The sequence below is a fragment of the Rhinolophus ferrumequinum genome, chromosome 17 (assembly GCF_004115265.2).
Source record: "Rhinolophus ferrumequinum isolate MPI-CBG mRhiFer1 chromosome 17, mRhiFer1_v1.p, whole genome shotgun sequence".
NCBI classification, from domain to species: Eukaryota; Metazoa; Chordata; class Mammalia; order Chiroptera; family Rhinolophidae; genus Rhinolophus; species Rhinolophus ferrumequinum.
Window position 1 is genome coordinate 32,494,510 of NC_046300.1, and position 12,459 is coordinate 32,506,968.

General features: G+C 41.0%; 1 protein-coding gene across 6 annotated transcripts in view; it reads right to left on the minus strand.

The window, feature by feature from the left end:
- CPNE4 (copine 4) overlaps positions 1-12,459 on the minus strand; it is a 401,661-nt gene that overhangs the window by 121,981 nt on the left and 267,221 nt on the right. For all 6 annotated transcript variants that reach the window (XM_033133293.1, XM_033133295.1, XM_033133298.1 and 3 more), the window contains exon 3: positions 6,007-6,186. In XM_033133293.1, the coding sequence (XP_032989184.1) occupies positions 6,007-6,186 (180 nt within the window). The remainder of the gene's footprint in view (positions 1-6,006; positions 6,187-12,459) is intronic.

Sequence of the window (12,459 nt, forward strand, 5' to 3'; positions counted from 1 at the left end):
AGGAAGGAAAATGTTGATGGTTTATCTTTTTGCTCCGTCATACTAGAGAGCACAATTTAGAAAAGAGAAAACTCCCATTCATGCCCAATGTCACAATCTGTGATGCTATGAAGGGTAACAGAGTACTATGCTGCCTGCCTTTCACAAAGTTCTCATTACAAATTCCGTTGACAGGTAAGTTACTCTACACACAGAAAACACTGAACAAAGGTTTTTGATTTTCAGACAACATCAAGTTCACACTTTTATCTGAAAGTGGAGATGTCCTTACATACTCAATGATTAAAAAAAATCCTTTATGACTTGTTCATAGCTGGCAGGTTCAATGAATTTCTCTCCAAAAATAAAATATAAAACAGTCTCTTTGAGGAATCTCACCCATTTCCATGCCACCAGCTATCATCTATAGGGAGTCCGCTCCTCATCTATCATCTCCAGATCTCTGTGTTCAGCCACCAACTGACAACCTTCTCTGGTTTCTCCACACACATCCTGACCTTAACATCACACTCTATTCCCCACCTCATTCGTCAACCAAATGGCTCCTCCAGTGACATAAGCCAAGTGTCTGAAAACTCCTCCTCCCGCACCCAGTCTCCATGGCTTGTTGATTCTGCTCTCGGACTAACTCTTCTCCGGGACTCTTCTCAATTTCCATCACCACTGCCCTCTTCACCTCTTTCCTGTTATTGCACTAACTTCCTAACAGGTTTCCATGCCTCCACACTCATTTTCTACCATCCACCCTTCAGGGAAATGCCAAAGTGATTTTTCTAATATATACATCCAATCTTGTCCTTCCCCTAGTTGAAACTGTATCCTTCAGGGTCTCCAGTGCATCAAGTCCAAGCTCTCCAAACTTTACAGAGAGAAACTTCAAAGCTTTGTGGTCTAGCGCCTCCTCTCCTGTCTAGCTCCTTTACCCCTTTCCCATGCTCACATGATCATCCAGTCACGCTGAGTCACTTAAACTTCTCTCTTATTCTCCTGCTCCTGTGTCTTTGTGTGTGCCAGTCATTTTGCCAGTTCAGTCCTTGTTTCTGTTCTCTGCTGGTGAATTCCTACTCATCCTTAGAGATTCAGGTCCAGAGTCATCTTTCTTACGAGGCTTCCCTGATTCCCTTTAGGCAGAGATACATCTTTTCCCCATAGCCTCTGAAAAACATCTCTATTGGAGCAGTGAGTAATATGCGTTTGGATTATTTATGTACCAGTCTGAATCTCCCAGCTAATCATAAGCTCCTCTGGGGCAGGCTCTCTGTCGTTTTCATCTGTGCCTCTGGTGCCTAGCATGGTACTTGGCATATCCCGGGCTCTTGTTAAATGCTTGTTGTAGAAATGAATAAATGAATGAATGAAACGTACCATGTTAATAAAAAGTTCATACTGATCTGAAAATTTCAAAGTTAACTAATCAATAAATTTGACTTGAGCACTTGTGATAAGTGAAGCACGGTGTTGCATGAGACACACCAAAGCACTGCATGTGGTTTTAAAAAACTTGTAATCCAGCTGTGGGAACCAGGTAAATAAGTATAAAAATAAATGCTAATTAGATAATTTTAGAGATTGATTTGAATAAACTGATGAAAGGGAACTTCTCAAGACAATGCAGAATGGGTTGCTAAAAAAATGAAATAGAGATAGGTTATGGGATCTTGGAGTTTGAAAAGGTCGCTATGACCTGGGACAGGAGTTCTATGGAATGAATGTCTTGATCAGTTAGAATTCCAAGCGGCAAGTGGTAAAAAGAATTAGCGCATAGTGATTTAAATAATAAAGGGAATCTACTGGCTGAAATTTCCATGGAAGGCTAGCTTTAGCCAAGACTCTATCTAGCCTGCAAATACTATCTGATTTCTCTCCACTTTTCTGGTCCTCCCTTTCGAGGTATCGGCTTTTGTTCCTCTTTGACCACATGTTATCATGTCATCACCCCCTCCTCTTCTTCCCCTGCAGCTCTCCTCTTGAAGGGTACCATTTCCGGAAGTTTCTTTCCCAGAAGACTTCAGCTAATATATATTTGCATCTTATTATCTCTGATTAGTTATATACCCTTCCCTGAACCAATCACTGTGGCTACAAAAATAGGATATTGTAATTGAGTTAAGCCAACTAGTGCCCACTTCTAAAGTGTGGGAAAGGTCAATCCTACCAATCGCAGGGCGGGTAATGTGAGAGAGTGGTTGACAAAGAAGGTACAAGATACCCAGAGAGGCTGGCATGTCACCTGGGGTGGAGCAGTGTGGCTTGGGAAACATGGCTTAAAGCTACCCTGAACAAATCTGACTTGCTGCTCATTTGCTTTGCCTAAGCCATAATGCCAGATCTCAGAACTTGTGGCCTTCCACATTTTCTTTCCCTAAATCATGGGAGAAGAAAGAGCTCTGGATGAAGGATCAGAAGCTCCTGACTGCTGGTCTCGCTCTATGAAGACACTGGATCTTTCTGATCCTCAGTTTCCTCAACTATCAAACGCGGATGATGACACCTATCCTCCCAGAAGTATCCAGAGAGTCACATGAAATTATCAATATGGAAGCTCTTTCAAAAGTGTCAAAGTATATTTATAAAGGACTATTTATAATCTCATTCTCAGTGCTCACTTCTACATATTTCCTTATCTGGAGAGACTAAGAAAATTAGGCCAGTTTCCATTTTCTCATCCTTTTTCAGACAGCCTGGTCATCTTTTAGTTTCTCATTTGCTCTATATCAATTATGATGCTTTTAGCTTGAAGGAATGGAAAATCCCATCCCAAAGGGCTTTCACAGTAGGACATTTTATTCTCTTATAACTACTCCACAGCTAGGGTGGCCTCCAGGTACAGTGGGACAGGCTCATGCCTGCTCATCTTTTGGGTCTGACTTTCCCTAAGGGTTGCTCTCGTCCTTAACAGAGCTGCAAGGTGGCCGCAGCAGTTCCAGGAATCACAGGCAGAGAGGAACTCTTTCTTCATGTGTGTCTCTTTTTTTCAGGCTCGGAAATCTTTCCAAGAAAAACTCTTATGTCTTATTGGTTAGAACTGGCTACCAGCCCTCCCCTAAAATAATCTCTTGCAAAGGGAGATGTGATTGATATGATTGACAGAGATTACTCAGGATTGACTCTTGAACTAGGGATAGGGCTATTTTCTCCATGGCCACATGGTGGAAAATGACCTGAAAATGACCAGGATCTGACAGCTGAAAGAGGGAGGAGACTGGCTATTGGGTAGGCAACCAACAGAGTCTGTGTAGCAGATGCTGTCAGGGCTGCTCATATCCCAGGCCCTATGACTTCAGTGCACATCACTGATTCTGACCACCAGCACCTGTATTTCTTGGCTTACAAGCTTCTTCTGGTATTTGGAGCTTCTTTTATGGCCCATGCAATAAACCAGAAATGCTGGGAGAGCAATGTTCCCACCCTGGGAACAACCCTTAATGACTGTTGAGAGTATATATACCGCCAAGTGTATAAATACCTCCGTTTCCTAATCTCTAGGGTGAGATAACTGTGGTGTTTGCTTTACACTGGCTTCCAGAATTTTCCTAGCAGAATGAAGCTCCAGTTACACACAGTGGTAGCTGGCTTGACAACACCCTTACAGGCTGCCTTCTTTTTCCTCTCCTACTTTTTCACTTCACAATGGTGTTTCCTTCACCTACTTTGACGTACTACCTCAGAGCTGGCTTCTTGGGAAACCCAAACGAAGATACAGAGCACCATATGCCAAACTCCTTCTGGAATCCAGAGGCTTTGTATATAATTTCGCCATCTTCTTGGACTGTGTTTCCTCTTTCTTCTCACCTGATGCACTGTTGCTCTCCCTTCAGTTTCCGTGTAAATGTCCCTTCCCATTGGAAGCTTTCTGTGGCCTCCTTTCCATCTGCCACCACGCTCTTCATGTTTGCTCTCCTATTCTATACTTCTTAACAATGATGATAATGGTTGTAACTTAATTAATTGTTTGTGTAATTATTTGCTTCCCTCTTTATCCCCAACTAGACTGTGAGCTGCTTGAGGGCAGGGAGAATGGTTTTGGCTCATCACTATGACACGAGCATCTAGCACGATGCCTGGCACGAAGCAGAGGGTCTGGAAAGACGAGGCTGGTGAGAGACTAAAGGTGTAAGTTTTAGGGCCATTGTCATAGACAAAGTGACCAAAGCTTTGGATGAAAAAGATCTTTATTCACATGCCTTCTCCATTTATTTCTCAGGACAGAATAGAACTTTTATACATAAGGGAAGCTCATCATCTAAGAGAATCTTGGCTCATTTATATATACAAAAGATGTCATTTTAACCTTTTCATTTTATTTATACATCACAGAATTCTACCTCAAATCCACCATTCATCTATTTACTCATTCATTCAATGCCTACTTATTGGACACTGTACCTGACAAGACCCTAGAATTATCTGCCATCAACTTTTTCAAAAAGTCATGAGAGAGATTATATTTATAAAGAATATGCCAGGTTCTCTGTCTGCCTCCACTCAGCTGTACTTCCACATTGGGCTTTTGGCTTTCATTAAAGCAACAAGAAACAATCCTACGAAAGTAACCACTGTATCTGCTGGAAAATGGTAACTTAGGACGTTGTCTATTTTGTCACTCAGTGCTCACATAAGAGAAATTTCTCTTAGTGATAAGTTGCATGAGGCAGGGTAAAAACAAACAAACAAACAAACAAACAAAGAAACATACACATGTGCCATTTCGTTGACAGGCAGAATCTTTTTAAATAATCCTTAAATCAAACCCTTACCTCTGCACTGGACTGAGGCAGGTCTTGCAGAGCTTGAGGCTCATAAAATCTGGAATCCTTCTTTGAGAAAAAAGTACAAAACTACAGAAAAAATGGGACACAGAGCCTTGGAAGGGGTCCACACAAGAAACGCGCTCTGAAGTTTAAGCTTCACTGGTTTCACAGTAAATCAGCATCTGACCTTGATTCAGTGAAACTGGTTTCCACCGCCCCTTACTCCTGCCATGGTTGTTCTGACTGCTATGCCTTATTTACCTTGCTTTCTTATTTGAAAAGCCTCCCTCTTTCTTCTTCAATCCCTGTACCTTATTTTTTTCAAACTTTGGTTTCACAATGCCTTCTTTGATTCTACCCAGCAGAAAGATCTCCCTTCCCCAAAGGTCCACAACACTATGCATAGAGCTCAGGATATTCTGTCTCACTATGGCTTAAAGACCATCACAAACTGCTCTATTTGAGATGCATATAATGTGCCTTCTCCATTTGGAGTGTCCACTTCTCGGGCACAGGGACTATTTCTCTTCCTTTAGATCTCCCCTGAGCACCTGCTAAAGTCCTGGGTATAGCAGGAAGGGAAGGAAAAAGGAAAGGTGTTACAGAAGTGAAATGATGGGATTTGAGATGGGGCTGACCTGGTTCAAGTTCTAGCTCTGCCACTTTGTAGTGTGGTGCCTTAGGCTTAACCTCTCTGAGTCTTTGTTTTCTCACTGACAAATGGATGTAATAACGATGTTCATTTCAAATCATTGTCATGAAGATTAGGTGACAGCATTTATTCATTCACCAAATATCTATTTATCCAAATAGCCCTCCTGGGCTACTTTTGGCACTGGAGGCTTAGAACACGTGTACATGTGAATGAGTAATACTCCCTGTGTGGAGTTTCTCATAGTTGAATTGGGAGATAGAAATTTATAATGTATCAGGATAAGGCTGTAACAGACACACAAGCAGAGCAGAGTAAGTGTTCAATAAATAGCTGTTCAGTAAATGAAGGAATTCAGAAGAGAAAATAGTTAATTTTGCAAAATAAGTTAACTCTTTACATGATTGCAGCATCATTCCTATGTAAATATAATGTTAAATATAATGGATATGACAGTGCGTGGGAAGTCATAAAATACTGCACGTAAAAGAAAACAAAACCAATAAGAGAAAGCAAGGATTGAACGAGAGGAAAGAGAAAAATAAAAAGAAGAAGAAAGGCCCAAAGATGGGAAGAGGGAGGAAGGGACCTCTGTTGACCCACCTGGCCCAGCGTGCACTCCATGCTGCCCAGGAAGTCAGCCTCCTTCAGCCCGTTGTGATTGCTGCTGATGTCATGAACTTCAAACCGCAGGCGTTGCACCTCTTCAAAGTAAAAGTCCACAGTAAACAGTTTTGAATATACTGGGTTTATGCAGGTGCGAATCACCTCTGTTCTGTCAACCTGCAAGGAGAGAGAACGAGAAAACCCACCAGAGATTAGGGCTTTTTTACTATTAACATTTAGGCAAATTAATTTTATGGGGCTTTATCTTCTTCCAAAATATAAATGCCCTTTGTCCCGTCACCAGGGCAAGTACCCTCAGAGAATGAGCCATGTTTCAAGGAGGAAAATCTTATTAGAGCAATCTGAAGCTTTGTATTTAAAGATTTATAGCACGGTGTATTATTAGGTAATAGGGTAACAAGATGGATCAATTGTTAGTGGCTGCCTGGAGCCATAGGATGAGAAAGAGTCTGATAGCTCAGGAGGAAAGAAATCGATAATAGATTAGTGATGTCTGACGGGCACAGTCATGGTAAATGACCATACAAGTGGCCCGTCGTAACCACTCCTACTCTAATATTAGTTTTATAACTCATGATTCCCAGAATAATGAAGTGGAAAGGCCAGGAGAATGGATAACGGTCTTGGGCCTCAAGTACGGCTTTGGTTGGATTGATAATGTTTACTCAGTCATTTCAATTCCCTGGGCCTCAGTTTCCTCATCAACAAAATGAGGATTAGAGGCTGAAAAGTCCCTTCCTGCTCTAACATTCCATGAGCTATGATTCTGCTTGTCTTCTGCGATAATAGCTTTCCATTTGCTCCTGTCTCCCAGACCCATATCTGCCACTCTCCACCCCACTCTGTACCCCTGGAAGTTAACCTCTTTGGATTGAATTTCCTGGGTTCCCTTGCCTTTTAAGTTCTGGTTGGAGTCAGCCAAAGGAGGGACTCGGCAGGAAGTCAGAGAGTGAGAGGACAGAGAGGGGCAGGAAGTGGCTCCGTGGCTCTGCACACAGAGTCTACTGGCAGACTCCTTCCACAGAGCAAGCTTTTACTGGGATTTGGTAGCATAGCACCTCCTCTTTCCTCTCTTCAGACCCTGGGGTGGCAATGACTTCCTGCTGTTGCTATCCCCGATGTCTCCGATGCCTCACCAACCTTTGTTGGCTCCCTTATCCCATGCCCCTGACAACAGCCCCTCTGTAAAGAGTTTAACCCTTTAGGTGAAACTCTCTAGGTATACCATCTGTTTTTTGCTGACACCCCTACCACTAAGGTTCTTTTCTTCTGTGCCTGTCACATGGAAAAATACAGAACACCATTTATATGCCGGGAAGCCTTAAAGGACCAAGTTACTGATAACCCAAGATCTTACAGTATCTCTCAACTGGAGATATCCATCACTCGTATTTTACAAATCAACTGGAGCTTACATGCATTGTTAGCTTTCGAATAGAAACATGGTTTATTGAATACTTCCCAAGTGTCATTTATTAGCACAAAATGGGAAAATAATTTCCTCCACTTTCATTAGCATACAGGGAAATAGCCTGTCAGTAAAACGAAGGGAAGAGAATTTTGACCACCTGCACATGCATGTTTCCCAGCAAAGGAAGTGAATTTGGTACTTGCTGTAGCCTCCCCTGATATTCTTGAGTTCAGTAATTTGTCCCTGGCCCAGGCCCTTCCTCTGGGCCCCATGTGAGAGGGTTGTCCTGTAAGGAATACCTCTTGCTATTCCTGATCGGACGGTCAATCCAGGTTGCAGAGGGAAGGAGAATATAGTTACGGTTATGTCCCTGTCCAATAGATAGAAAACCAGATCCCAGCCTACTGTTTATTGGCACTTATAAAAGCTATTGTTCAAAACAAATAGATGCAGATAACAGTTTAGTGGTTACCAGAGGGTAAGGGAGTAGAGGGGAGGTAGAAGAGGGTAAAGGGGGTCAAATATATGGTGACTGATCGAAGGAGATTTAACTTTGGGTGGTGAACACGCATGCAATATATAGATGATGTATTATAGAATTGCACACTTGAAACCTATATAATTTTATTAACCAATGTCACCCCAATAAATTTAATAAAAAAAGTTTTTAAAAAAGCTATTGGTCAGACCAATGGTTGTTTGATAATTCTGGCTTCACTTGAATACTCAGCTTCTATTTGAGCTGAATTTTACATCCTTATACATAATGTTCATTTTGGCGGAGAGGACTGAATACGAGGTATAACAATTAAGTTCACGAACTCATCTTAGAAAAAGTTGCTGAATATCACTGTGGTCACCTTCCAAGTACTCCCCTTGGGAAGTCGTGCACTGACGCCAGCACCTAGTCCACTCTTCAAAGAAATTTCGGAACTATTTCAGGGGTGGCCATCAGAGCTGTTGTCGTATTACCCTTGATATCCTGAATGTTATCAAAATGTCTTCCTTTCAATATTTCCTTTATCTTCAGGTAAAGAAAGAAGTCATTGGCGGCCAGATCAGGTGAGTAGGGAGGGTGTTCCAATACAGTTATTTGTTTACTGGCCAATAACTCCCTCACAGACAGTGCTGTGTGGGCTGGTGCATTGTCATGATGCAAGAGCCATGAATTGTTGGAGAAAAGTTCAAGTCATCTAACTTTTTCATGCAGCCTTTTCAGTACTTCTAAATAATAAACTTGGTTAACTCTTTGTCCAGTTGGTACAAATTCATAATGAATAATCCCTCTGATATCAAAAAAGGTTAGCAATAATGTTGAAACAAAGTTCACGGACTTAATTGGCAGATCTTGTATGTCGCTGACTGATTGTGTGGGTACAAAGATTTACTGTATGGGCATTTCTTTTTTTTTTTTTCGGTTGTTAAGAGATCATGGTTTTGAATAATAGTATAAATCAGATGTCAGAAATTGGTTTTCATATTTTTTGGGTAAATACCCAGGAGAGGGATTGCTGGGTCATATGGTAATTCTATTCTTAATTTATTTACGGTGGCCAAGACATGGAAACAATCAAAGTGTCCTTTGATAGATGACTGGATAAAGAAGATGTGGTATATATACACAATGGAATACTATTCTGATATTAGAAAAGATGAAATAGTGCCATTTGCAACAACATGGATAGATCTTGAGATTATTATGCTAAGTGAAATAAGTCAGACAGAAAAAGTCAAGAACCATATGATTTAACTGATATGTGGGAAATAAAACTGAAGACAACAAAGGAACAAGACAAACAAAGAAAGAAACAAAAACTCATAGACACAGACCATAGTTTAGTGGTTACCAGAGGGTAAGGGGGGTGGGGGTGGGAGATGAGGGTAAGGGGGATCAAATATATGGTGATGGAAGGAGACCTGACTCTGGGTGGTGAACACAAAATATGATATATAGATGATACATTATGGAATTGTACACTTGAAACCTATGTAACTTTACTAACCATTGTCACCCCAATAAACTTTAATTAAAAAGAAAAGAAAGAGAGAAAGAGAGAAAGAAAGAAAGGGCACTGGTAGTCTGCAAATTCAAGCTGACTTGGAGGTGTTTTGTTTGTCTCACTTAAAAGAATTTTTCCTTTAATTTGAAGACAAAAGAGAGGGCATTTCTATTGCCCACGCTTTGGGGGAAAAAATCAGAATATCTGGTAACCTGGGGCCACATTCAAACATGGCAACAATTGGTAACTGCCCTATTCAGATGGGGCACTCATTCACCAGTTTCCAAGCTCTTCTCCCTTAATGAATTTCCCTGCCTGGCCCCAGAGGCACTTTTGCAACATCTGGTCCAAATTTGTAGCATAATGAACAACACAATAAGAGATTTAATTATATTCACGGGGTGTCTTTTGATAGAGGATTTAAAAATAGCTTTCAAGAAGTAAATGCATAGGTGGATTTGACATCCTCAAGACAGAGAAAAGGAAACCTCTCCTTGTGGATGGAAGAATAGAGTCCAAGGCAGCTTCAGATGACAGATACGGGAGATGGAAATTCTATCCAATTCTAGTCTTTCTTTTTCTGCTTTAACCACCCCAAATGGCACAAATAGCTGATGTACATCGGCCCTGCTACTTTTCTTCTCACTTGATTTTCAAATGATGATGATCCCACATACATATAAAGTTCATATTGGCATTAAGCCACAGAGCCCAGACAGGCTATCCAAGGCAAGCTGCCAGCATGCAACACTGGATGATTGGGTTTTCTGAGGGACATTGACTGGAAAGAAATTAAGCAATACCCATTTGCATTACCAAGATAGGTAATAACCAAAGACAACCTCAGGACCAATAAGAATCCTAACACCACATAGGCGCTCAGGAAAAGAAGAATGATAGAAGACATGCTCTCAATACTAAAGGCTTACTTGGAAGGTATTGCAAACCTTTCTGCATTCCCAGCTATTATGGGAGATGCATTATCTTTGCTGGAGACCGAAGCTAGGTTTAATCTGAGCACAAAAGCCTAGGGTAGCTCATGTTTCTCAGTGAGAGGTATTAAGGTCAAAGTGATTGTTTCCAAAAGACCATCCACTGGCTGGTGCTGTTGGTTACATCAGAATCCATCAAGCAGCTTTCTTTAAAACTCAAATTCCTGTTCCCTACTCCCAGCAATTTTGACGCAGTAAGGATAAGATGGGACCCAGAAATCTGTATTTTTAAGGGTGTCCCAGGCAATTTTGATGTAGGAATACCAGAGTAAGGGAAGTGAGCAGGGTCTTTCCTTTGCTCTTCTGTGAGGGTTTTTCCTTTTTTCTTTCTTTCTTTTTTTTTTTTTTTTTGGTGTGTCAAGGTTTATTTTAATCTTGCTGGCCTTCTGTTACCCAGTCTGCGGAAAGGGTGCTTATCTCCTCTCTTCCCTAGTTGTAATGACGGATATACTTATGTTGCTTCGTAGTTTGCAGAATATGCTCACTCCATTTTTAATTTGATTCTTATAGCAATACTGTGATACAACTGTACGCTATTTTCTATATGAGAAAAATCAAGATCAAATATCAGCACAAAGTATTAGATGATAGAGGGGGCACTTGAACTCATGCCTTCCGTCCTCAAAACCTGGACTATTTTCCTTAATTCGAATTGAATCATGAAATGAAAGATGCAGCTAGGTTATGGCATGATGGTGATAGAATCAATCATTGCATATTGTTTTTGATGAGATGTTGTCTTAAAAAGTTAATCTAAAACATTTTTTCAGCACAAAATTAAAGTTTATATAATAGGTTATACTCATGGAAGGCCTGCTATGTCATAGGCATTATTCAGGTATAATTGACATATAATAAACCATATCTATTTTAAGTGTGTAAATCAGTAAGTTTTGACATATGTATATACGTGTGAAGCCATCATCACAATCAAGACAGTGAACACAATTGTTATTCCCCCAGTTTCCTCATGCCCCTCTGGATCTCCTTCCTGTCACCCCTCCGTGCCTCCTGTCCCCAAGCAAGTATTTTGAGATTTATTATTGTTATGTGCCTCAGTGGTCCATCTACTTTATCGCTGAGTCATATTCCATTGATGGACATTTGGATTGTTTCCAGTTTGGCTATTACACATAACACTGCCATGCATATTCAGGTACAAGCATTTGGATGGACATATATTTCTTCTTCTCTTGTGGAAATACCTAGGGGTGAAATCAGCGTATGTTTTACTTTTTAAATTCTAATAGGTGTGTAGTTGTAGCTCATTGTAGTTTTAATTTTTACTTTTCTAATTACTAATGATGTTGAGCAGCTTTTCATATGCTTATTTGCCATCTGAATATATTTGTTGGTAAAGTGTCCATTCAAATCTCTGGACATTCAAATCTCTCTTTTCATCCTATCACATTAGGAGGTAGGTACTATTATTATCCCCTTACTGGGAGGAAGAGAGACCCTGTAACTTTCCCAATTTCACATGGCGTGCAAGAGGTAGATTTGAACCTAGGTAGTTAAGCTCATGAATCTGTGTGTTTCACCTCTATTCTCTATAATCATGCAAATGTGAAGCTTTTGTGCCTAAACCTATTGCTCAAAGTAACGCACAAGCCAAACAACAGATGTAAAATGAGGGAGTGATGAGGAAAATCATTGAAAGAGCACGCGGTTGTGCCTCTAGAGATCTGGTTTGTCTACTGGGCATACTGGAGATACAGTGGGGGTCGTGAACACTGCCCAGATTGGTGCGTGTAGGGGGAAAGGTCAGTATGTCATTAAGCAACAGTTTAAGACTATGCACAGAATGGCTGCCTTGGGCTTCTAAGGGCTGGAACTGCCGTAGGCAAAGGAGGTGAGGTTGTTGAGAGGTGAGCAGTAAACAACGTGACGCTATTAGTGGGAAGAAGGTGAAGGCAGGGACCAAAAGTGATGCCCGTCACTGAACAGTCTAAGGTTTCCTGGAGAAGTACAAGCGCTTAATCCAAGGGTAATAGGAGCTGGTAGAGAATGACATCATGGGCCAGAG